Genomic DNA, 27,845 nt, shown 5'->3' on the forward strand with positions numbered 1-27,845 from the left:
TTGCCGACGTCATAGTTCCGTTCAGCTGGGGTCAACCTGCGGGAAAAGTAGGCACATGGATGGAAAACCTTGTCAGACTCCCCGCTCTGGGATAGCACGGCTCCTATCCCTGAGTCAGAGGCATCCACTTCAACAACAAACTGGCGCTTGGGATCGGGCTGCACCAGAACCGGTGCAGTCGAGAACCGGCGTTTCAACTCCCTAAACGCGGCTTCGCACCGATCCGACCAGGTGAAGGGGACTTTTGTGGAGGTCAGGGCTGTCAGGGGGCTAACTACCTGACTGTAGCCCTTGATGAACCTCCGGTAGAAATTTGCAAAACCGAGGAACTGTTGTAGTTTCCTACGGTTCGTTGGTTGGGGCCAATCTCTCACCGCCGCAACCTTGGCCGGATCAGGGGCGACGGAGTTGGAGGAGATTATGAACCCCAAGAAGGACAAAGAAGTGCGGTGGAACTCACACTTCTCGCCCTTCACAAACAGCCGGTTCTCCAACAACCGCTGTAGGACCTGACGTACATGCTTAACATGGGTCTCAGGATCCGGAGAAAAAAATGAGTATATCGTCTAGATATACGAAGACAAACCGATGCAGGAAGTCCCGCAAGACGTCATTAACCAATGCTTGGAACGTCGCGGGCGCATTGGTGAGGCCAAATGGCATGACCAGGTACTCAAAGTGACCTAACGGGGTGTTAAATGCCGTCTTCCACTCGTCTCCCTCCCGGATCCGAACCAGGTGATAAGCATTCCTAAGATCCAATTTTGTGAAAATTTGGGCTCCATGCAGGGGCGTGAACACTGAATCCAACAGAGGTAACGGGTATCGGTTGCAAACCGTGATCTCGTTCAGCCCTCTGTAATCAATGCATGGACGGAGTCCGCCGTCCTTCTTGCCCACAAAAAAGAATCCAGCACCCATCGGGGAGGTGGAGTTCCGGATCAACCCAGCAGCTAACGAGTCCCGGATGTAGGTCTCCATTGATTCGCGTTCCGGACATGAGAGGTTGTAGAGCCTGCTGGACGGGTACTCAGCGCCCGGTATCAAATCAATGGCACAATCGTACGGACGGTGCGGGGGCAGCGTGAGTGCCAGATCCTTGCTGAAGACGTCAGCAAGGTCGTGGTACTCGGCTGGCACCGCCGCCAGATTGGGGGGGATTAAAACCTCCTCCTTAGCTGTCACACCGGGTGGAACCGAGGATCCTAAACACTCCCGGTGGCAGGTTTCGCTCCACTGAACCACAACCCCAGACGGCCAATCAATCCGGGGATTGTGTTTTAGCACCCATGGAAAACCCAAAATCACTCGGGAGGTAGAAGGTGTTACATAAAACACAATCTCCTCCCTGTGATTCCCAGACACCACCAATGTCACTGGCTGAGTCTGGTGTGTGATTAGTGGAAGAAGGGTGCCATCTAGTGCCCGCACCGACAATGGTGACGGTAAGGCCACTAGAGGGAGCCCAACCTCCTTTGCCCATCTGCTATCCAGCAGATTTCCCTCCGACCCCGTGTCCACCAGTGCTGGGGCGTGAAGGGTTAAATCCTCACTCAGGATCGTGACTGGGATTCGTGCAGATTTACGGGGTCTCCCTGCGTGGGTATTGTGACCCACCCTTAGCCCAGTCTCTAAGGACGAGTGCTGCTGTTTTGATCGTTTGGGGCATTCTCTCTGTGTGTGCTCAGTAGAGCTGCAGAGAAAACACTCTCCACGGATCAGCCTCCTTTGTCTCTGATCTGATCGTTTTTTGGCGCTGCTCGTTTCCATAGCAACATCAGCAGGGGGAGCTGTTGTCACGTGGAGAGCCCTGGCAGTGGAGCGTGGGGAAGTCGGCTCCCTTTCAGACCCGGGAGGAAGAGGGACGGCTTGTGCCTGACCACGCCCTTCGTCTCGCTCCCGTCGGTGTTCTGTTAATCGGTTGTCTAACCATATAACCAGGTCGATAAGCCCGTCTAAATCCCGCGGCTCGTCCTTCGCCACCAGGTGCTCCTTAAGCACCAGAGACAGTCCGTTTACAAAGGCGGCGCGGAGCGCAACAGCATTCCAGCCGGCTCGCGCTGCCGCGATGCGGAAGTCGACTGCATACTTAGCTGCGCTCCGACGCCCCTGCCGTATCGACAGCAGCACACTTGAAGCGGTCTCGCCTCTATGAGGGTGATCGAACACCTGTCTGAACTCCCTCACAAAATCAGTATAAACCGTTAGGAGCCGTGAATTCTGCTCCCAAAGCGCCGTAGCCCTGGCGCGTGCCTCTCCTCGAAGCAAATTTATAACGTAAGCCACCCGGCTGGCGTCTGCCGCGTACATGACGGGACGCTGTGAAAAGACGAGCGAGCACTGCATCAAGAAGTCCGCGCACGTCTCCACACAGCCTCCGTACGGCTCCGGAGGGCTTATGTATGCTTCAGGGGAAGGTGGGGGGGTTCGTTGAACGACCAGCGGAATGTCTGTTTCTGGCACACGGTCAGTAGGAGGAGGTGCTGCAGCAGCGCCCTGAGCACGCGCTTCCACCTGGGCGGTGAGAGCCTCCATCCTGCGATTGAGAACACTGCTCTGCTCGGTAACTAAGTCCAACCGAGCGGCGAAGGCGGTTAAGATGTGCTGCAGCTCACCCAACACGCCTCCTGCCTGTGCACCTCGCTCTCCCATTGGCTGTTCAAGCGATGGTTGATGCCCCTCGGGATCCATGACGCTGGCCGAGAAATCCTGTTGTGAAAGTGACGTGACACGGACCCACAACAGGGGGCGTTAATGAACGGACAATGGATAAGCCAAAAAGTAACTATTTAATGTTGTGAATCGCACAACAACGTACAGACAATAACAATATGGTGACTGTTAATCATACACCAGGTGACGTGTGGGCAGGCTCGACGATAGAAGACGCCTGGAGAGAGAAGAGCTGGATCCCCACACAGCTTCCACCACCAACGGAGCTGAAGAACACCGGAGCCGCCAAGCCCTGCGCCCCAGGTGGCCGCTGTCTTCAGCAGTCAGACCCAGTACTGCTGGCAGAGAACAAAGACAGTCCAGATGAGTGTGAGTTCGCACACTCAGTAATCCACAGTCTGTCTTAAGTAAAGGAGGGAAAACCTCCACCTCCAATCACACACACTCGTGCAGCTCCTGGTCAACCACTTATCTGAGTTGGGGTGTGAGGCGAAGCCGTCGCTGTCACACCAAACGCCAATCCTCCAGATAAGGAAACACTCCAGGAAAACGGCTGCAAATAGAAGTTCAGGTTAAACACACACAGTGTCAGGCAGCAGAGAAATTACCTGAATGGTAGTTGATTTCTCGGCGAGGAGGTGGAGTTGCAGTCCGGTCTTTGTAGTGGTGATGATGGGTGACAGCTTGTGTTGATTGTTGACAGCTGTCACCTCCAGCAAAGCCGACGCCCTCTCGTGCTTGAAGCCCGCACTTCAAGCAGGGCGCCATCTTGTGGTGGTGGGCCAGCAGTACCTCCTCTTCAGCGGCCCACACAACATATTTATTTATTTATTTAGTTTCACATTTACCTGGAATGGCTTCAGGCAGTCTTAAGACAAAACCAAACAAGACACCAACTCAGTAGCTCAAATGAATTTGCTTGTGTGGAAGTTGACACAGTTTATTATTTAAAAAAAAAAATTTTCATATCATATCTGAGGAATTTGCACAAAATAAAGGGCACCTGCATTGCCAAATGCCTATCGCCTTTATAAACACTCTAAAAATTATAAGATAAAAAAATGTATTGCTTGCATGTGATCACCCTAATTAGATTATACATACACGTCAGCATATTTTGGCTAAGAGTAGATAGGCTATCAAAATCCCATCAAATGCTTTGTTTTGTATATCTACCATTTGTTAAAAAAAAAAAAAAAAAATTAATTAAATATTAATTAATTAAAATATGCAACTCAATGCTGGTTAATAAAGTAACGTCATGCATACTAATTTGTTTTGGGGTCTTCCCTTTTGCTCAGAATCAAATAAGTATTATTGATTTTATTTTCAAAACATCATCAATCCTCAATCAATCAACATCAGTTAAAAATTTTTTAAACCATGTGAATTGCATGTTGTTTTGTGACACCTTACCTTGGATGGTGGGTTTTTAATTTTACCTTTATTTAACCTGGTAAGTCCCACTGAGATCAAGCCCTCCTTTGCAACGGAGACCTGGACAATTATAACGCTTCCAGTTCACTGAACCTGCATGTCTTTAAATGTGGGAGGAAGCGGGAGCACCCGGAGGAAACCCACGCAAACACGGGGAGAACATGCACACTCTTTCATTGCTATGCTGATGATATACATGCTGATAACTGCTGGTAATCTCATCCACATAAAATCCTTAGAAGATTGTTTTGCATCACTGAAAAGCTGGATGTCTAGCAATTTCCTACTGTTAAACTCTGATAAGACTGAAATTATGGCTCTTGGTCCAGTGAGACATTTGCATCAATTTGAACAGCTAATGCTTAGCCCAGGCTCATGTGTCATACATCACACTGACAATGTGAGGAACCTTGGGGTAATTTTTGATCTTACGTTGTCCTTTGACCTCCACATTAGAAATATTATAAGGACTGCTTTCTTCCACCTGCAAAATATAGCAAATATTCGTCCCATCCTGTCTATGGCTGATGCTGAGACCCTGATTCATGCATCTGTCTCTTCCAAATTGGACTACTGCAATGTTCTCTTTTCTGGTTTACCACAGTCCAGCATTAGGGGTCTCCAATCGGTTATAAATGCTGCTGCCAGACCTTTTACACGAAGCATAAAGTTTGACCATATTACATCCATTTTGGCATTTCTTCACTGGCTTCCTGTCCCTGTGAGATCAGATTTTAAGATTCTGCTACTAACCTATAAAATTGTTCACGGACTGACACTTCCCTACTTAGCTGACCTAATTAAACCCTACGTACTGGCCCGGGCTCTGCGTTCTTAGGGTGTAGCACTACTTTGTATCCCTAGGGTGGGTTAAAAAGTCTGTGGGTCACAGAGCTTTCTCTTATTGTGCCCCTGTTCTGTAGAATGATCTCCCTGCATCAATAAAACAGTCAGATTCTGTACAGACTTTCAAGTCCAGACTTAAGACGCACTTATTTTCCCTTTTGTATGGCTGGCATACTGGCATAGTATGTTACTATGCTTTTTACTCTTTTAAATTAATTTTATTAGGAAACGGAGCGTGCCGCTGCCTCAACTTTATCTAAATTCTGGGTCTTTTAGTGAAGCTTAGGGCTAGTGGCCGGCGATCACCTTAGTATTTCTTCTGTTTTTCTTGTTGCTTAATGCTGACAAATTATACTTTATTTGTTGTCTTCCCGATGCCTGATTCTGTTTTTTCTCTCTGTTTGAGGTGCGGCTCCATCCAGAGATGGGTGTGGTGTCTACTTCTGCATCCTGTGCACTGGAAAAATTTCCTGTTTATTCCTTTTGTAAATTGTGTCGGTAGCGTGGCCCAAGCAGAGGGTCACCCCTTTGAGTCTGGTCTGCTTGAGGTTTCTTCCTCAAATCATCAGAGGGAGTTTTTCCTTACCACTGTCACCTGTGTGCTTGCTCTGGGGGTTGGTAAGGTTAGATCTTACTTGTGTGAAGCACCTTGTGGCAACTCTGTTGTGATATGGCGCTATATAAATGAAATAAATTGAATTGAATGGGCATTGATAATTGCATTCTGGACTCACATGCCATTCCAGCAGGGGGCGGTAAATCATCTATAGATTAAAAGCATGCATGTGTGGGATTTTATATAGTAAGTTCAGTGTAAGTACATAATGTAACTGTAAATATGGTCAAATACATGGATGACACAAGAAAGTGAAAACGGTTATTTACATTACTGTGGTTCATTTAAAAATCTAATTACAAAATAGAATAATGAAATAAAAATGATAATAGTGTGCATATGATAAGAACCTGAACAATTTCCAAATACATTAAGATGGTAAATTAACATTTAAAAAATTACATAATTAACAGGAAATAAAAGGCTTGAGTTCCTCTTCTAAAAACATTCTGAACTCCCACGCCATTCCAACTCATTATAGAAACTTTTAATTTATTGCCACCCCTGAAAAGCATCAGCTACCTATTTTATAAACACTACCCAATCTAGAGCCTGTTGATTCCCACGGGCAATGCCTTAGTTTCACTATATATGAATGCATTTTTACTTTGGCATATTCTGAGCATATAAATTGGTTCACATGTAGTTATTTCTGAACATATGATAAATATTGTACTTAAAAGCTCAGGGGTGCATGTACTGTACATTTTTCTTTTTGAAAGCCTTTCAGAGTTTTTTTTTTTTTTTTGATGATACCACAAATTTTACTATATTTAAAGTTGTGGAAACTGTAGGGGTGTACTTATAGTTTCCATGTAACAATTCTATAAACACCAAATCAGAAAAAATTGGGCTGTATGGAAAATGGGACACCCAGCAGTGATTCTTACATTCACTTTGAGTTCTACGTTATTGCAGACAGAGTGAACTCAAGGATGCTTCATGTGTAGTGTGGTCAACATTGTTTCCTTTGTTAATATCCATCCATTCCTACATTTAAGGCCTAAAACACACACACACACACACACACACACACACACACACACACACACACACACACACACACACACACACACACACACACACACACACACACACACACACACACACACACACACACTTGTGATTCTAAAGCATTTACCACTTTATAATGCAGCTATTCCTTCTCATAACACTTAAGACATTTTGGCAATGATGATCCCATGTCATGAAATGATTCAGGTGTTATTTTGTCCCATTCTGCTTGCAAACATGTCTTAAGGTGTGCAACAGTATAGGATCATCATGAGTGCATTTTTTGTTTTAAAATTCTCTACTGGTGACAGGTCAGAAATGCTAAAAGCCAAATCCAGTACCTGTATTTTCTTCTTCCTTAGCCATGCCTTTGTAACATGTGCAAAATGTGACTTTATTGTTTTGTTAAAAAATCCATAGATGTCCCGTAAAAGATGTCATCTTAAAGGCAACATATGTTGCTCTGAAATCTCAATGCACTTTTCCGCAAACAGTTTTAAAACCACAACTAACTCAGTCAGTCAGCACCAGATTCTATTCTGAGAGCTGGAGGTCAGCAGTGTTATAAAGTGAATACTGAGTAAACCTCAAGTACTGCTCAACTGTTTGCCAATGATATCAAGTGTTTATTCTTAAGGAGGGAGCTGTCTGCCACTGAATAATGATATTCGTCATTCCTTAAACTTCTGTAGTATTCATCTGCTGTCTCTTGGTGTATAAATCTTAATGGAGTGGGAAAGTAGTTAAGCTCTTAATGAGAATCCCAGAAAAAACTTTTTCAGCTCATGTAGACACAAAGGTAATGCTACAACGTAAGTGCAGAGTGGAAAATGCATGAGCACTTTTAAAAACACCACACTGTAGTTTAGCTTTAACAGCATGGGTGGGGCTGAGATATGGTGGCAGAGGGAGGCCACAACACTACCAAATGTAGAAATTACAGAAAAATATAAAAACTACATGCACCAATTCAACCAAAAGTAAGTTGCATAAAACAAATCTTGCAAATTGTGAAAATGTCTTCAAAGAGAACACACACAAGCTACAGCACATGCAAGAATTTAATATTTTTACTGGCTTCTACCATTGAATCATTGCACATATTGTGAAACTATAGGTAATTATCTTTAATAAAGTAAGTAAACTAACTTATTCAATTCTGCCAACCAGGTAGATAAAGATAATCGTGCACCACACTGCACCAAATGTTCTGTCAGTAAAAGTCCTCCGGGCAGACCTCTTTGTGCTGCTCGTATTTCCATTGTGTTATAGGCAGTTACAGCAGGTCTGTTTTTTTTTTTTTGTTTGTTTGTTTTTTTACACAGTAGACACATTACCAAATAAAAACCTAATTACTATGAAATGATCAAATTACTGCATGTGCTATGGGTTCTACTCATTTGTGTTTTGTGCTTTCAAGTGTTTTTCCAATATGTTTTTGATGCAACTACCCATTGTAGAACTGATGTAGGTGTCTGTATTTAATTTGTGTTTTCTGCATTTGCTTGTGCTGTTTTATCTTACTTTAGAAGTGTTGTGGCCTTGATTGGCTACCGTACTGAAATACCTTTTAAACATCCGCCAACATTTAAGAAGCAGCATTTTTACAAAGCATCCATCAGTGCAATATTTCCAGCAGTATAAAATTTAGAAAAGCCCAATAATTCAAATGCATAAACTCAAGAGAAATTAATTGAAACAGATGAAAACTCACCACTCTTTTTTCTCTGAAGTCTATTCCAACTGTTGTGATGAACTTGGAGTTGAATTTTCCATCTGTGTACTGATACAGGAAGCTGGTTTTTCCCACGCCAGAGTCACCGAGAGCCAAAAATTTGATGAGGTAATCGTAGTCCCCATCAGACATAGTGAGTGCTTAGTTTCTGAAACACACACACAAACCAAAGCTGTAAGGCAACAGATGATACTTCTGGAGTGTGTCATAGTGGCACAAAGCCTGCACCTTGTGCAGAGAGCAGACCGAGCCGGATGTCTGATAGGATACATACATCGCTTATCTAGTGAAGGGTTAGTGTTGGCTGCGTGTGAGCCATTAACCACAAACACAGTCATGTCGGCTATTTTAAAATCGGTTGCTTAAGTTCATCTTATTTGCCATTTTAATATAAGCTACAACTTCTAATGCACAAAAGAAATGTGTAAATCTTTGTTGAGTGATGTTGAATCACTTTATTCACATCACAAATAACACAATCTGCATTTAATTTGAATTCAAAAGAAGGGGAAGCTCTCACAGCGGTGCTGTCACACTCAGACACTGTACACTGTAGCGTAAATCTACAGTGTGTCTGCTTTAAAGACAGCGTGTACATGCAAATCTTTACTTTTTTTAAGTGAAAAGACACTTATTGCTGTATTTTTATGTAAAAACAAAACTTACATGGGTTTTCTTCAGTGGGGAAGCTCAATGTGACGGATGAGGTGTAGAATTTACCAGTCGCACTGAACACAGGTGAGCCGTTCCTGTGTTTATACAGAGATAAACTGTGACTCTTAATACTGTGATTTACTGCTTTTTATAAAGACGATGACCGTGTTTGGGATTTAGTTTTTATTTATTTATTTTTCGTGCATTTGTTTTGTGTTTGTGAATACAGCTCCGTTAATGGTTTCTAAATATTGTAGCGATCACTGGGCCAGTCGCTAAGACTGTGAATTGTTGTGCTGCAATGCATTATGAGAGTTCGGGTTTGGGTTTTTTTTTATTATTGTGGTTCATGTTGGTTTAGCAGTGTTGTTAGTGTAACAGATTTGTTGTGTTTTTGTAGTTCAAGTAGTCAGTTTTTTGAAGAGTTATGTTGTCCCCATGAGTGAAAAGTGCCTTGTGCTTGATGTCTTCTGCCAAAGTCTATATTGTTGTGTGTGAAAAGTAAATAACACCTCTTTGAGGCAGCCGTCAGGCTGCATAAAGACAAAAGCTCTGGCTTGTTCTTCCACACAACTTGCCACAATATATAATATAAACTGACTTCTTTTGATAAAGATGATGACACTGTTTGGGGTTTTATTATTTATTTTATTTATTTATTTTTCGTTTGTTCGTTTTGGGTTTGTGATTGCCTTTGAATTTACTCAGAAGTCCCTGCAGTGCTTAAACTCAAAACTGGCTTATCAGTAGCCGACAGTGTACAGAGCCAAGTTAGCGGTTAGCTGTAACTTCCGCAAATTTTTTTTTTTTTTTTTTAGAGGTTTATCGGTTTAGCATTATAAAAGTTAACTTTTCAGTTAGCGGATTGGTGGCTATCGAAGCTATCTTTTCAGTTAGCTGTGCCCACCACTGGTTATACAGAATGAAAATAGCAAAATGTCAATGCTTTTGAGCTACCTCTAAAAATTAAGTTAGACAAACAAAATTTTACACACCATGTTTTCTCATCAACTGGAACCTATTCAAGGGGTCAGAGTATTAAATTTCAAAACAAAGACCACCCTAAGTCTTACGATAATTCTGAACTTTAAAAATTTTCGCGATTGGTTGCAACTTTCTACAATGAGAACCAGTTGCACAGTTGCGTAATTCTGATGCCATTCTGCGTGACTCCAGCTATGTGTGATGGGGGTATTAATGTAAGAGGACTCCAGGAAACTTTTATTGCTTGTTTAATGAAAGTCTTAACATTGGTTAACAACAGCCTATAGTGTATCGTTAAACTCTGCTCAAAGATCATTGGAGTCAGGCAGAGAGACTTGTGTTCCCTCTGGTCTGTATTTTTCAACATAGGTATACTTCAACTGTGAGAGACAAAATGAGAAAAAAAAAATCCAGGAAATCACATTGTAGGATTTTTAAAGAATTTATTTGTAAATTATGGTGGGAAATAAGTATTTGGTCAATAACAAAAGTTCAATTCAATACTTTGTAACATAATCTTTGTTGACAGTGACAGAGGTCAAACGTCTTCACCAGGTCTGCACACACTGCAGCAGGTATTTTGGCCCATTCCTCCATGCAGATCTCCTCTAGAGCAGTGATGTTTTGGGGCTGTCACTGGGCAACATGGACTTTCAACTCCCTCAACAAATTTTCTATGGGGTTGAGTTCTGGAGACTGGCTTGGCCACTCCAGGACCTTGAAATGCTTTTTACGGAGCCACTCCTTTGTTGCCTGAGCGGTGTGTTTGGGATCATTGTCATGCTGGAAGACCCAGCCACGTTGCATCTTCAATGCTCTCACTGATGGAAGAAGGTTTTGGCTTAAAATCTCACGATACATGGCCCCGTTCATTCTTCCCTTAACACGGATTAGTTGTCCTGTCCCCTTTGCAGAAAAACAGCCCCAAAGCATGATGTTTCCACCCCCATGCTTCACAGTAGATATGGTGTTCTTGGATGCAACTCAGCATTCTTCTTCCTCCAAACACGACGAGTTGAGTTTTTACCAAAATGTTCTATTTTGGTTTCATCTGACCACATGATATTCTCCCAGTCCTCTTCTGGATCATCCATATGCTCTCTGGCAAACTTCAGACGGGCCTGGACACATACTGACTTAAGCAGGGGGACACGCCTGGCACTGCAGGATTTGAGTCCCTCTCTGCATAGTGTGTAGCCTTTGTTACTTTGGTCCCAGCTCTCTGCAGGTCATTGATCAGGTCCCTCTGTTTAGATCTGGGATTTTTGCTCACTGTTTTCATGATCATTTTGACCCCACGGGATGACATCTTGCATGGAGCCCCAGATCAAGGGAGATTATCAATGGTCTTGTATGTCTTCCATTTTCTTACAGTTGCTCCCACAGTTGAATTATTCACACCAACCTGCTTGTCTATTGTAGATTCACTCTTCCCAGCCTGGTGCAGGTCTACAAGTTTCTTCCTGGTGTCCTTCGACAGCTCTTTGCTCTTGGCCATGGTTGAGTTTGGATTCTGACTGTTTGAGGCTGTGGACAGATGTCTTTTATACAGATAACGAGTTCCAACAGATGCCATTAATACAGGTAACAGGTGGAGGACAGAAGAGCTTCTTAAAGAAGTTACAGGTTTGCGAGTGCCAGAACTCGTGGTTTGTGGGTGACCAAATACTTATTTTCCACCATAAGTTACAAATAAATTCTTTAAAAATCCTACAATGTGATTTTCTGGATTTTTTTCTCATTTTGTCTCTCATAATTGAAGTGTACCTATGTTGAAAATTACAGACCTCTCTCACCTGATCTCATCTGCCAGTGAAGCGCACACAGACAACTGTGGGCACAGAGCACACAAAGCTGTTTATTCTGCTGGCGTGCCACCACTGTGCACAGCTACACAGTAACACCGTGGATGGAAGAATAATTAAAACTCAAACAGGAGATTGCTTTTTCTTTTTAAGCAGCAGAGGTTGTGCGTAACAAAGTGCAGAGCTACAAGTGAATGTACTCCTAATCTACATTCATCAGAAGGGTCACAACAAGAAATTATTTACTAGATGACTAAATCTGACAGTGAATGAATTAAGTCAATTTCAAATCTTCATGGTGAAACTCAAATGTGACATTTATTTTAACAAATATAAGCACAAAATCACAAACACAAAAAACAGCCTTAGCATGAAGACAATACCTGCATTCATTTACTAGGCATAGACTACCCGTTTGAGCTGACTAATTCACCTGCCAAGGTTCACACTCTTTCTTCACTGAGTGAAGTGAGTGGTGGCAGCTCCAGTAGGTCCATTCTTTTAACTCTCAAGCGATCAAGCTATTTTAGCGACTAATATGGCCGAGTGGGAGTTATTTATGACCTCACTGACTTTCTATTTGAATACTTCTATATAAATGATTGTTTTAGGGTTCTTCACATTGATTACACTCTCTAATATATTTGTCCATCATCCTTTTCATTCTCACTCTGGGCATCAAGAATCAGTCTCAATGCTTGTGCAGCTGTAAATCTTGCTATTCTAGGTCTGCGTGCTTCCTTACAAAACAGTCAAACATAATGATTACAGTTGGCAAATTACAATACCATCTGAAGCTATAATGTCTAAAATCGAAATCTTCCCGGGGTCATAAGTGACGTAGCACAAGTTTGAATTATACAACCCCTGGCAAAAATTATGGAATCACCGGCCTCAGAGGATGTTCATTCAGTTGTTTAATTTTGTAGAAAAAAAGCAGATCACAGGCATGACACAAAACTAAAGTCATTTCAAATGGCAACTTTCTGGCTTTAACAAACACTATAAGAAATCAGGAAAAAAAATTGTGACAGTCAGTAACGGTTACTTTTTTAGACCAAACAGAGGGAAAAAAATATGGAATCACTCAATTCTGAGGAAAAAATTATGGAATCGTGAAAAACAAAAGAACGCCCCAACACATCACTAGTATTTTGTTGCACCACCTCTGGCTTTTATAACAGCTTGCAGTCTCTGAGGCATGGACTTAATGAGTGACAAACAGTACTCTTCATCAATCTGGCTCCAACTTTCTCTGATTGCTGTTGCCAGATCAGCTTTGCAGTTTGGAGCCTTGTCATGGACCATTTTCTTCAACTTCCACCAAAGATTTTCAATTGGATTAAGATCCGGACTATTTGCAGGCCATGACATTGACCCTATGTGTCTTTTTGCAAGGAATGTTCTCACAGTTTTTGCTCTATGGCAAGATGCATTATCATCTTGAAAAATGATTTCATCATCCCCAAACATCCTTTCAATTGATGGGGTAAGAAAAGTGTCCAAAATATCAACGTAAACTTGTGCATTTATTGATGATGTAATGACAGCCATCTCCCCAGTGCCTTTACCTGACATGCAGCCCCATATCATCAATGACTGTGGAAATTTACATGTTCTCTTCAGGCAGTCATCTTTATAAATCTCATTGGAACGGCACCAAACAAAAGTTCCAGCATCATCACCTTGCCCAATGCAGATTCGAGATTCATCACTGAATATGACTTTCATCCAGTCATCCACAGTCCACGATTGCTTTTCCTTAGCCCATTGTAACCTTGTTTTTTTCTGTTTAGGTGTTAATGATGGCTTTCGTTTAGCTTTTCTGTATGTAAATCCCATTTCCTTTAGGCGGTTTCTTACAGTGCGGTCACAGACGTTGACTCCAGTTTCCTCCCATTCGTTCCTCAGTTGTTTTGTTGTGCATTTTCGATTTTTGAGACATATTGCTTTAAGTTTTCTGTCTTGACGCTTTGATGTCTTCCTTGGTCTACCAGTATGTTTGCCTTTAACAACCTTCCCATGTTGTTTGTATTTGGTCCAGAGTTTAGACACAGCTGGCTGTGAACAACCAACATCTTTTACACCATTGCGTAATGATTTACCCTCTTAAGGGTTTGATAATCCTCTCCTTTGTTTCAATTGACATCTCTCGTGTTGGAGCCATGATTCATGTCAGTCCACTTGGTGCAACAGCTCTCCAAGGTGTGACCACTCCTTTTTAGATGCAGACTAATGAGCAGATCTGATTTGATGCAGGTGTTAGTTTTGGGGATGAAAATTTAATCAATCAATCAATTTTATTTATTTATATAGCGCCAAATCACAACAAACAGTTGCCCCAAGGCGCTTTATATTGTAAGGCAAGGCCATACAATAATTACGTAAAAACCCCAATGGTCAAAACGACCCCCTGTGAGCAAGCACTTGGCGACAGTGGGAAGGAAAAACTCCCTTTTAACAGGAAGAAACCTCCAGCAGAACCAGGCTCAGGGAGGGGCAGTCTTCTGCTGGGACTGGTTGGGGCTGAGGGAGAGAACCAGGAAAAAGACATGCTGTGGAGGGGAGCAGAGATCAATCACTAATGATTAAATGCAGAGTGGTGCATACAGAGCAAAAAGAGAAAGAAACACTCAGTGCATTATGGGAACCCCCCAGCAGTCTAAGTCTATAGCAGCATAACTAAGGGATGGTTCAGGGTCACCTGATCCAGCCCTAACTATAAGCTTTAGCAAAAAGGAAAGTTTTAAGCCTAATCTTAAAAGTAGAGAGGGTGTCTGTCTCCCTGATCCGAATTGGGAGCTGGTTCCACAGGAGAGGAGCCTGAAAGCTGAAGGCTCTGCCTCCCATTCTACTCTTACAAACCCTAGGAACTACAAGTAAGCCTGCAGTCTGAGAGCGAAGTGCTCTATTGGGGTGATATGGTACTATGAGGTCCCTAAGATAAGAAGGGACCTGATTATTCAAAACCTTATAAGTAAGAAGAAGAATTTTAAATTCTATTCTAGAATTAACAGGAAGCCAATGAAGAGAGGCCAATATGGGTGAGATATGCTCTCTCCTTCTAGTCCCCATCAGTACTCTAGCTGCAGCATTTTGAATTAACTGAAGGCTTTTCAGGGAACTTTTAGGACAACCTGATAATAATGAATTACAATAGTCCAGCCTAGAGGAAATAAATGCATGAATTAGTTTTACAGCATCACTCTGAGACAAGACCTTTCTAATTTTAGAGATATTGCGTAAATGCAAAAAAAACTGTCTTACATATTTGTTTAATATGCGCTTTGAATGACATATCCTGATCAAAAATGACTCCAAGATTTCTCACAGTATTACTAGAGGTCAGGGTAATGCCATCCAGAGTAAGGATCTGGTTAGACACCATGTTTCTAAGATTTGTGGGGCCAAGTACAATAACTTCAGTTTTATCTGAGTTTAAAAGCAGGAAATTAGAGGTCATCCATGTCCTTATGTCTGTAAGACAATCCTGCAGTTTAGCTAATTGGTGTGTGTCCTCTGGCTTCATGGATAGATAAAGCTGGGTATCATCTGCGTAACAATGAAAATTTAAGCAATGCCGTCTAATAATACTGCCTAAGGGAAGCATGTATAAAGTGAATAAAATTGGTCCTAGCACAGAACCTTATGGAACTCCATAATTAACCTTAGTCTGTGAAGAAGAGTCCCCATTTACATGAACAAATTGTAATCTATTAGATAAATATGATTCAAACCACCGCAGCACAGTGCCTTTAATACCTATGGCATGCTCTAATCTCTGTAATAACATTTTATGGTCAACAGTATCAAAAGCAGCACTGAGGTCTAACAGAACAAGCACAGAGATGAGTCCACTGTCTGAGGCCATAAGAAGATCATTTGTAACCTTCACTAATGCTGTTTCTGTACTATGATGAATTCTAAAACCTGACTGAAACTCTTCAAATAGACCATTCCTCTGCAGATGATCAGTTAGCTGTTTTACAACTACCCTTTCAAGAATTTTTGAGAGAAAAGGAAGGTTGGAGATTGGCCTATAATTAGCTAAGATAGCTGGGTCAAGTGATGGCTTTTTAAGTAATGGTTTAATTACTGCGTCCTTAAAAGCCTGTGGTACATAGCCAACTAATAAAGATAGATTGATCATATTTAAGATCGAAGCATTAAATAATGGTAGGGCTTCCTTGAGCAGCCTGGTAGGAATGGGGTCTAATAGACATGTTGATGGTTTGGATGAAGTAACTAATGAAAATAACTCAGACAGAACAATCGGAGAGAAAGAGTCTAACCAAATACCGGCGTCACTGAAAGCAGCCAAAGATAACGATACGTCTTTGGGATGGTTATGAGTAATTTTTTCTCTAATAGTTAAAATTTTATTAGCAAAAAAAGTCATGAAGTCATTACTAGTTAAAGTTAAAGGAATACTCAGCTCAATAGAGCTCTGACTCTGTCAGCCTGGCTACAGTGCTGAAAAGAAACCTGGGGTTGTTCTTATTTTCTTCAATTAGTGATGAGTAGTAAGATGTCCTAGCTTTACGGAGGGCTTTTTTATAGAGCAACAGACTCTTTTTCCAGGCTAAGTGAAGATCTTCTAAATCAGTGAGACGCCATTTCCTCTCCAACTTACGGAGCTTTAAGCTGCGAGTTTGTGAGTTATACCACGGAGTCAGGCACTTCTGATTTAAAGCTCTCTTTTTCAGAGGAGCTACAGCATCCAAAGTTGTCTTCAATGAGGATGTAAAACTATTGACGAAATACTCTATCTCACTTACAGAGTTTAGGTAGCTACTCTGCACTGTGTTGGTATATGGCATTAGGGAACATAAAGAAGGAAACATATCCTTAAACCTAGTTACAGCGCTTTCTGAAAGACTTCTAGTGTAATGAAACTTATTCCCCACTGCTGGGTAGTCCATCAGAGTAAATGTAAATGTTATTAAGAAATGATCAGACAGAAGGGAGTTTTCAGGGAATACTGTTAAGTCTTCAATTTCCATACCATAAGTCAGAACAAGATCTAAGATATGATTAAAGTGGTGGGTAGACTCATTTACATTTTGAGCAAAGCCAATTGAGTCTAATAATAGATTAAATGCAGTGTTGAGGCTGTCATTCTCAGCATCTGTGTGGATGTTAAAATCGCCCACTATAATTATCTTATCTGAGCTAAGCATTAAGTCAGACAAAAGTTCTGAAAATTCACAGAGAAATTCACAGTCACAACCAGGAGGATGATAGATAACAACAAATAAAACTGGTTTTTGGGACTTCCAATTTGGATGGACAAGACTAAGAGTCAAGCTTTCAAATGAATTAAAGCTCTGTCTGGGTTTTTGATTAATTAATAAGCTGGAATGGAAGATTGCTGCTAATCCTCCACCTCGGCCCATGCTACGAGCGTTCTGGCAGTTAGTGTGACTCGGGGGTGTTGACTCATTTAAACTAACATATTCATACTGCTGTAACCAGGTTTCTGTAAGGCAGAATAAATCAATATGTTGATCAATTATTATATCATTTACTAACAGGGACTTAGAAGAGAGAGACATAATGTTTAATAGACCACATTTAACTGTTTTAGTCTGTGGTGCAGTTGAAGGTGCTATATTATTTTTTCTTTTTGAATTTTTATGCTTAAATAGATTTTTGCTGGTTATTGGTAGTCTGGGAGCAGGCACCATCTCTACGGGGATGGGGTAATGAGGGGATGGCAGGGGGAGAGAAGCTGCAGAGAGGTGTGTAAGACTACAACTCTGCTTCCTGGTCCCAACCCTGGATAGTCACGGTTTGGAGGATTTAAGAAAATTGGCCAGATTTCTAGAAATGAGAGCTGCTCCATCCAAAGTGGGATGGATGCCGTCTCTCCTAACAAGACCAGGTTTTCCCCAGAAGCTTTGCCAATTATCTATGAAGCCCACCTCATTTTTTGGACACCACTCAGACAGCCAGCAATTCAAGGAGAACATGCGGCTAAACATGTCACTCCCAGTCCGATTGGGGAGGGGCCCAGAGAAAACTACAGAGTCCGACATTGTTTTTGCAAAGTTACACACCGATTCAATGTTAATTTTAGTGACCTCCGATTGGCGTAACCGGGTGTCATTACTGCCGACGTGAATTACAGTCTTACCAAATTTACGCTTAGCCTTAGCCAGCAGTTTCAAATTTCCCTCAATGTCGCCTGCTCTGGCCCCCGGAAGACAATTGACTATGGTTGCTGGTGTCGCTAACTTCACATTTCTCAAAACAGAGTCGCCAATAACCAGAGTTTGTTCCTTGGCGGGTGTGTCGCTGAGTGGAGAAAAACGGTTAGAAATGTGAACGGGTTGGCGGTGTACAGGGGGCTTCTGTTTAGAACTACGCTTCCTCCTCACAGTCACCCAGTCGGCCTGGTTTCCCGGCTGCTCGGGATCTGCCAGAGGGAAACTAACGGCGGCTAAGCTACCTTGGTCCGCACCGACTACAGGGGCCTGGCTAGCTGTAGAATTTTCCATGGTGCGGAGCCGAGTCTCCAATTCGCCCAGCCTGGCCTCCAAAGCTACGAATAAGCTACACTTATTACAAGTACCATTACTGCTAAAGGAGGCCGAGGAATAACTAAACATTTCACACCCAGAGCAGAAAAGTGCGGGAGAGACAGGAGAAGCCGCCATGCTAAACCGGCTAAGAGCTAGTAGCTGCGCTAAGCTAGCGGATTCCTAAAAACACGCAAAGTGAATAACGTGTAAATAATTTAGAGGTGATTCAGCAGAGGGAGTGCTTTAGTTAAGGCACGTGAAGATAACACTGTGAAACAAATCGTTATCTAGGTAACTAGATCAATCTAACTGCGCAGATTAAACAGCTAACAGATACAGCAAAACACCGCTGTGCTCCGGAACAGGAAGTGATACAATACCGCAGTGAGAGCCAACCAATTTACAGGGTGATTCCATAATTTTTTCCTTAGAATTGAGTGAGTCCATATTTTTTTTCCCTCTGCTTGGTCTAAAAAAGTAACCGTTACTGACTGCCACAATTTTTTTTCTTGATTTCTTATAGTGTTTCTTAAAGCCAGAAAGTTGCCATTTGAAATGACTTCAGTTTTGTGTCATGTCTGTGATCTGCTTTTTTTTCTACAAAATTAAACAACTGAATGAACATCCTCCGAGGCCGGTGATTCCATAATTTTTGCCAGGGGTTGTACTTGCCACATGGATTGGTTGATCCTTGCAAAATTCTATGAAGCAATGCAAGACAAATAAATTGAGAAATTCATAGTAGGAAGCTATGTTCTGATTAAAATTAGAAAAATGGTGCACAAAAATATGCGTGCACCATTTGGGTCGCTTGAGCGTTAAGGGTTAAATGAACTTAATAAATGGATTTTGGGTAGTCGACTTAAAAAAAAAAAAAAGTTGACTAGTCGGATGTGAGCTAGTCGTAGTCGATTGATATATAAGAAATTAACGGCACTACGAACACATAAGTGTCAAACAGTTGCTAAATATTCACCTGGAACATTAAACCCAGAATACACTACAATATCCATCATCATAGGTTAAACAGCAGGTTATCAGTAGTTTAGGAATGCGACTACCTCACCGGGACAATTCCCTACCCTTTACGACAAATGAAGCAGGTCCGTTAGCGAATAAAAGGTGTGTCTCCCCCTACACGGGCCTGATGGCTAAAGGTCTCCTCCAAAAAACTAGGCAACTGGAATAAAATCCCTTGCCCAAAGATAACTGGTGTGAATGGTAACAGAAAATTGTCCAACTTAAAACCTAATAAAAAGATAAATCTCTTTAAGAAAACTTACAATGCGTGATCGTGAAACATCTCTAAATAACGTCTTAAGATTAGGAACGTCATAAAAATTCACACGAATATGAGCAAAACCAACACATTCAAGCAGGACATGTTTCACTGTAAGTACGCAATTACACGGTATACAAAAAGGTGGGTCATCTGCTGCAAGTAAATATGCATGTGTCAAGTGTGAATGACCTATGTTTTTGACCTATGACAATGTTTTTCCACCACTTAGCTAGTGGTAAACGAGTAAACGAGTCAATGACTGGTTGATGTTGATGAAGTTTATTATTGGGATGTAGATCCCATAATGTTTGCCATACGTTACTAAAATAATTGTTAATCTTTGGCTTTACATCCATGTAGGGTATGTGTATTTCTGTTACATCCATAGCAAGAGCTTCTTTTGCCAACTTATCAGCTTTTTCATTTCCCTTAATGGCCGTATGACTAGGTATCCAGGCAAATATTACATGCTTACCTAATGTACCGATTGTATACAAAGTTTCCAAAAGCTGAACAATATACAGATGTGTACAAATTTTGCCCTGCATTGCCGACAAACTAGACAGAGAGTCTGTATAAACAACAAAACGTCTTTGGTGAGTGACTCGGCTGTATATATAGAAGAACTGTCTGGCAATCTAATTTGCCTTTGAAGAGGGCCACTTACACAAGCTGCACCTTGTCCTTGTCCTTTGACGCATCTGTATAGATCTCGCAATAATACCTGTATTTACGAGGTCTATTAGAAAAGTATCCTACCTTTTTATTTAAAAAAAAAAAACTATATGGATTTGATTAATATGTTTTTACGTCAACCAAGCTTGAACCTTCGTGCGCATGCATGAGTTTTTCCATGCCTGTCCGTGATGTCATTCGCCTGTGAGCATGCCTTGTGGGATGAGTGGTCCAGCCCCCTCGTCGGATTTTCATTGTCTGAGAACTTGCTGAGAGACTGGCGCTGTGCTTCATCAAAAGTTTTTCCAAAACTGTGAGGCACATCCGAGTGGATACCATTCGGCAAATTAAGCTGGTTTTTGGTGAAAATTTTAACGGCTGATGAGAGATTTTGGATTGTTTCTATCGCTGTAAGGACTTCCCACGGAGCAGGACGTCGCGTAGCGCTCCCAGGCGATGTCGTCATCCTGTTTCAAGCTGAAAACCTCCAAATGTAAGCCTCTGTTGACCCAGGACGTCGTGAGAGTACAGAGAACTTTCAGAAGAGGTTGGGATCAGCAGTTTATCCGGACATTCCACTGTTAAAGGAGATTTTTTTTAATGAAAGACGTGTGGACGGATTGGCGCGTCGGCTCGCAGCTGGCGCAGCGCGCCCGCCACAGGAAAAACATCTCCGTGTTGATAACCATTTCAGTTGAGTTGAGTGAGTATCTGAGAAATTGTTTAACAGCAGGGCATGTTCCAACTTGTCCTTAAGGCTTCCAACGGAGGTGTTTTTCCTGTGGCGGGCGTGCTGCGCCGGCTGCGAGCCGACGCGCCAATCCGTCCGCACGTCTTTCATTAAAAAAAAATCTCCTTTAACAGTGGAATGTCCGGATAAACTGCTGATCCCGACCTCTTCTGAAAGTTCTCTGTTCTCTCACGACGTCCTGGGTCAACAGAGGCTTAAATTTGGAGGTTTTCAGCTTGAAACAGGATGACGACGTCGCCTCGGAGCGCTGCACAACGTCCCGCTCCGTGGGAAGTCCTTACAGCGATAGAAACAATCCAAAATCTCTCATCAGTCGTTAAAATTTTCACCGAAAAACATCTTAATTTGTCAAATGGTGTCCACTCGGATGTGCCTCACAGTTTTGGAAAAAATTTTGATGAAGCACAGTGCCAGTCTCTCAGCAACTTCTCAGACAAAGGGATTCCGACGAGGGGGCTGGACCACTCCTCCCACAAGGCGTGCTCACAGGCGAATGACATCACCGACAGGCGTGAAAAAACTCTCGCATGCCCACGAGGGTTCAAGCTTGGCTGATGTAATCACGTGATTCAAATCCATATGGTTTTAAAAAAAAAAAAAAATAAGGTCGGATACTTTTCTAATAGACCTCGTATACCTCATTTCTCCAAATTTGTTCAAAAAGATTAAAGTACAACTCTTTTTAAATGTTCTTAGTGATAAATCAATTACTGGGTCAACGAGCTTCCAAGGGGGAATATTAGGCATGCGGAAAGAAGCTATATTAGTAGTACTGAGTATGCATAATAGAGTGTCCTTATTACGTAAACCAAAAGGTTTAATAGCTGACGGCCTACAAGTATAGAAAGTAGAATATTGTGGCATAAAGGTAAAATCATACGTCGGATTACGACAGTTATTTTGTAATTTAATTGTGTAGTGAAGAGATAACTTTTCAAATCTTAAATGTAACAGTAGTTCATTTGCCTCCACATAGACAAATTCGGAGACCTTGATTCTGAATTGGCTTCAACCTGCCAAGGTTAGACTTATGGGCAGAGCCATAAACTGCACAACCATAATCCAGTTAGGTCTAACTAGAGATCTATAGAGGCGGAGGAGTACAATGCGATCAGCACCCCAATCCATTTTTGACACAACCCTTAGCAGGGTTAAGGCTTTAAGGCATTTCTGCCTTACGTAATCAATATGTGCTTTAAAAGTAAGTTTATTATCAAAGATTAGGCCAAGATATTTAGTCTGACGAACCACAGGAATAATAGTGCCATGTAGTTTAACTTCTGAATCAGGGTGCACTGACCGTTTAGCACAAAAATTAACACACACAGTCTTGGTTTTAGAGAAGCGAAAACTATTTTCATCAGCCCAACTTCCAATTCTATTTAAATAATTTTGCAACACCGTTTCCATAAATAACATATTTGGTGACGAACAACAAATACAAAACTCATCCACAAACAAAAATCTATCAAACCCAGGATTTACAACATCAACAATGCTATTTATCTTCAATAGGAACAGGGTAACGGATAGGATGCTGCAATGCGGCACACCCATTTCCTGATCATGTAAATGGGAAAACGTTGACCCGAGACGAACTTGAAACACACAATTGGAAACAAAATTCTAAATGAAAATGGGCAGTCTGCCCCTCAACCCCAGATTGTAGAGGTCTCTCATAATACCATACTTCCATGTAGTATCATAAGCCTTTTCAAGATCAAAAAAAAAAAAAAAAAATCCACACAACATGATGACCACAAACAATACCATCATGAATGAAAGACTCAAGACGAATGAGGTGATCAAGTGTGCTTCGATTTCGACGAAAGCCACTTTGGAATTTGGATATCAATCCATTCTTCTCCAAGAACCAAACCAATCTGACATTAATCATTCTTTCTATAGTTTTACAAAGGCAATGTTGGGGAAGTGTCGTGACACGGACCCACAACAGGGGGCGTTAATGAAGGGACAATGGAACAGCCAAAAAGTAACAATTTAATGTTGTGAAGGTGCACAACGTAATACAGACAGATACAAATATGTGTATCAATCCGACAAAAAGGTGACGTGTGGCAGGCTCGAAGATAGGAGACGTCCGGTGAGAGAAAAGCCGGAACCCACACAAGCCTCACCACCAACGGACCTGAAGAACACCGGAGTCGCCAAGCCCTGCGCCCCAGGTGGCCACTGTCTTCAGCAGTCAGACCCGGTACTGCTGGCAGAAAACAGAAACAGTTCTGGATGAGTGTGAGTCCGCACACTCAGTAATCCCACAGTCTGTGTTCAGTTAAGGAGGGAGAACCTCCACCTCCAATCACACACTCGTGCAGCTCCTGAGATAACCACTTATCTGGGTGGGGTGTGAGGCGAAGCCGTCGCAGTCCACACCAAACGCCAACTCCGCAGACAGGGTATCCGTCCCAGGAAAACGGCTGCAAAAAGAGATCAGACTAATACTCGAAGTTTAAGTCAGCAGAGAAAATTACCTGTATGGTAGAAGATTTCTCGGCGAGGAGGTGGAGTTGCAGTCCGGTCTTTATAGTGGTGGTGATGGGTGACAGCTGGTGTTGATAGATGACAGCTGTCACCTCCAGCGGCTCCGACGCCCTCTCGTGCTTGGAGCCCGCACTCCAAGCAGGGCGCCATCTGGTGGTGGTGGGCCAGCAGTACCTCCTCTTCAGCAGCCCACACAACAGGCAACTTGTCAAAGAAATAGGATGATAATTCGTTGGATCAGTTGTATACTTGCCAGGTTTCGCAATAGGAATAAAGGTGGCTTCACGCCACACATCCAGAAAATCACCAGTTCTCCAGAGTTTATTCAAAATATCTACACTCAACAAAAATATAAACGCAACACTTTTGGTTTTGTTCCCATTTTGTATGAGATGAACTCAAAGATCTAAAACTTTTTCCACATACACAATATCACCATTTCCCTCAAACATTGTTCACAAACCAATCTAAATCTGTGATAGTGAGCACTTCTCCTTTGCTGAGATAATCCATCCCACCTCACAGGTGTGCCATATCAAGATGCTGATTAGACACCATGATTAGTGCACAGGTGTGCCTTAGACTGCCCACAATAAAAGGCCACGCTGAAAGGTGCAGTTTTATCACACAGCACAATGCCACAGATGTTGCAAGATTTGAGGGAGTGTGCAATTGGCATGCTGACAGCAGGAATGTCAACCAGAGCTGTTGCTCGTGTATTGAATGTTCATTTCTCTACCATAAGCTGTCTCCAAAGGCGTTTCAGAGAATTTGGCAGTACATCCAACCAGCCTCACAACCGCAGACCACGTGTAACCACACCAGCCCAGGATCTCCACATCCAGCATGTTCAACTCCAAGATCGTCTGAGACCAGCCACTCGGACAGCTGCTGAAACAATCGGTTTGCATAACCAAAGAATTTCTGCACAAACTGTCAGAAACTGTCTCAGGGAAGTAGAGAAGCTTGAATCTTCGACTGGACTGGGTTGCTTGACGTGAGGACGTTTCGCTTCAAATCACAGAAGCTTCTTCAGCTAAAATTCTTGCTCTGGTAGTCTGACTTCTGTCTTGACTCTTGTAGAGAAGAATAAACCAGAAGCCAACAAAAGCTGGAGTTTTTAACCTAACCAGACCCCTCCTACCGAGAGGCCGATTGCTATAGGCTAGTGACTAAACAATAGCTCTAATTAGCACCTATTGTGCACTCTCCTAATGATGGGATGGAAGCCTCCCCTGATGGCTTCCTTGATGACTCTCCTGATGACATGAATGACTCATTACCATGAACAAAAGACTGAAACTGCTTAGACCTGAGTACCCCATTGTAAACAGGGACAAAGCGTGTCTGAGACCCGCAACCCGGTTAAGGCTGGGTTTCAACTGTTTTACAAAGAATGCTTCCTTGACACCTCTCTCAAACCATTTCTTCTCTCTGGTTAAGATTCTAACTTCCTTGTCCTCAAACGTGTGGTTAGTGTCTTTCAGGTGGAGATGAACTGCAGACTGAGGTCCACTGGCGACCTCTCTGTGGTGCTGGTATAGCCTCTTGTTTAAAGGTTGCTTAGTCTCACCTATGTAGTCTTCATTACAGTTTTCCTGACATCTGATATAATACACTACATTGCTCTGTTTGTAACTAGGGATCCTGTCCTTAGGGTGAACTAATTTCTGTCTCAAGGTGTTAACCGGTTTAAGGTAAACTGGGATTTTGTGCTGTCTGAAGATCCTCTGTAGTTTTTCCCCTACTCCTGCTAAATAAGGGAGAGACACTCCTCTTCTTCTTGTCTCCGTCTCCTGTCTATCTGGTCTCTTTGTTTTCTGGGACTTCTGCACTTTGTCCAGGGACCATCGTGGGTACCCACATACTGTGAGAGCTTTCCGTACAAGTTGTTGTTCTTTAGTCCTTCCCTCTGCAGTTGTGGGCACCTGTAGGGCTCTGTGTTGAAGAGTCCTGATCACCCCGAGCTTGTGTTCAAGGGGGTGGTTTGAGCCAAAGAGCAGATATTGGTCAGTGTGAGTGGGTTTTCTGTAAACCTCTGTCTGGAGCTGCCTGTTCTCTCCAATCATAACATCACAGTCCAAGAAGGCTAAATGGCTGTTTCTGGCATCCTCATGTGTGAACTTGATATTGGAATCCACCGAATTGATGTGTTCTGTAAAGTCCTCGACCTCCTGTTGCTTGATTTTAACCCATGTGTCATCGACATATCTGAACCAGTGACTGGGAGAGATGCCCGTGAATGACGTCAAGGCTGTCTTCTCCACTCGCTCCATGTACAGATTGGCCACAATGGGGGATACCGGGGCACCATAGTTTCATGAAACTATGGTGTCATTTGATGTGACTTCGTTGTTCACCTGCACCCCCACCACTGAGACCATCTCAGCTGTGAGGCAGAGACTGCTGGAGGATGTGTCTCTACCTGAAAGGACCAAACTCACACCAGACCACATCTGCCAACTCTTGGAGATCTGTCTTAACACCACGTATTTCCTGTTTAGGGGGAATTACTACAGGCAGATCCATGGTTGTGCGATGGGGTCCCCGGTATCCCCCATTGTGGCCAATCTGTACATGGAGCAAGTGGAGAAGACAGCCTTGACGTCATTCACGGGCATCTCTCCCAGTCACTGGTTCAGATATGTCTGACACATGGGTTAAAATCAAGCAACAGGTCGTCGAGGACTTTACAGAACACATCAATTCGGTGGATTCCAATATCAAGTTCACACGTGAGGATGCCAGAAACAACCATTTAGCCTTCTTGGACTGTGATGTTACGATTTGAGAGAACAGGCAGCTCCAGACAGAGGTTTACAGAAAACCCACTCACACTGACCAATATCTGCTCTTTGGCTCAAACCACCCCCTTGAACACAAGCTCGGGGTGATCAGAACTCTTCAACACAGAGCCCTACAGGTGCCCACAACTGCAGAGGGAAGGGCTAAAGAACAACAACTTGTACGGAAAGCCCTCACAGTATGTGGGTACCCACGATGGTCCCTGGACAAAGTGCAGAAGTCCCAGAAAACAAAGAGACCAGATAGACAGGAGACGGAGACAAGAAGAAGAGGAGTGTCTCTCCCTTATTTAGCAGGAGTAGGGGAAAAACTACAGAGGATCTTCAGACAGCACAAAATCCCAGTTTACTTTAAACCGGTTAACACCTTGAGACAGAAATTAGTTCACCCTAAGGACAGGATCCCTAGTTACAAACAGAGCAATGTAGTGTATTATATCAGATGTCAGGAAAACTGTAATGAACACTACATAGGTGAGACTAAGCAACCTTTAAATAAGAGGCTATACCAGCACCGCAGAGAGGTCGCCAGTGGATCTCAGTCTGCAGTTCATCTCCACCTGAAAGACACTAACCACACGTTTGAGGACAAGGAAATTAAAATCTTAGTCAGAGAGAAGAAATGGTTTGAGAGAGGTGTCAAGGAAGCATTCTTTGTAAAACAGTTGAAACCCAGCCTTAACCGGGGGGGCGGGTCTCAGACACGCTTTGTCCCCTGTTTACAATGGGGTACTCAGGTCTAAGCAGTTTCAGTCTTTTGTTCATGGTAATGAGTCATTCACGTCATCAGGAGAGTCGTCAAGGGAGCCATCAGGGGAGGCTTCCATCCCATCATTAGGAGAGTGCACAACAGGTGCTAATTAGAGCTATTGTTTAGTCACTAGCCTATAGCAATCGGCCTCTCGGTAGGAGGGGTCTGGTTAGGTTAAAAACTCCAGCTTTTGTTGGCTTCTGGTTTATTCTTTTCTACAAGAGTCAAGACAGAAGTCAGACTACCAGAGCAAGAATTTTAGCTGAGGAAGCTTCTGTGATTTGAAGCGAAACGTTCTCACGTCAAGCAACCCAGTCCAGTCGAAGATTCAAGCTTCTCTACTATGGAAACCACCTGGACAACTGAGAGCCTACACAGAAACATGTCTCAGGGAAGCTCATCTGCATGCTCGTTGTTCTCATCGGGGTCTCGACCTGACTCCAGTTCGTCGTCGTAACCGACTTGAGTGGGCAAATGCTCACATTAGCTGGCGTTTGGCACGTTGGAGAGGTGTTCTCTTCACGGATGAATCCCGGTTCACACTGTTCAGGGCAGATGGCAGACAGCATGTGTGGCGTTGTGTGGGTGAGCGGTTTTCTGATGTAAATGTTGTGGATCGAGTGGCCCATGGTGGCGGTGGGGTTATGGTATGGGCAGGCGTCTGTTATGGACGAAGAACACAGGTGCATTGATGGCATTTTGAATGCACAGTGATACCGTGACGAGATCCTGAGGCCCATTGTTGTGCCATACATCCAAGAACATCACCTCATGTTGCAGCAGGATAATGCA

At 42.9% G+C, this 27,845-nt stretch overlaps 1 protein-coding gene across 1 annotated transcript in view; it reads right to left on the bottom strand.

Moving 5' to 3' along the window:
• Positions 1-27,845, bottom strand: part of rab27a (RAB27A, member RAS oncogene family) — a 109,308-nt gene that overhangs the window by 9,263 nt on the left and 72,200 nt on the right. Inside the window, exon 2 of the mRNA XM_034189727.1 lies at positions 8,301-8,469. Coding sequence (XP_034045618.1) covers positions 8,301-8,453 — 153 coding nt within the window. The 5' untranslated portion in view covers positions 8,454-8,469. The remainder of the gene's footprint in view (positions 1-8,300; positions 8,470-27,845) is intronic.

The sequence above is a fragment of the Thalassophryne amazonica genome, chromosome 2 (assembly GCF_902500255.1).
Source record: "Thalassophryne amazonica chromosome 2, fThaAma1.1, whole genome shotgun sequence".
Taxonomy (NCBI): Eukaryota; Metazoa; Chordata; class Actinopteri; order Batrachoidiformes; family Batrachoididae; genus Thalassophryne; species Thalassophryne amazonica.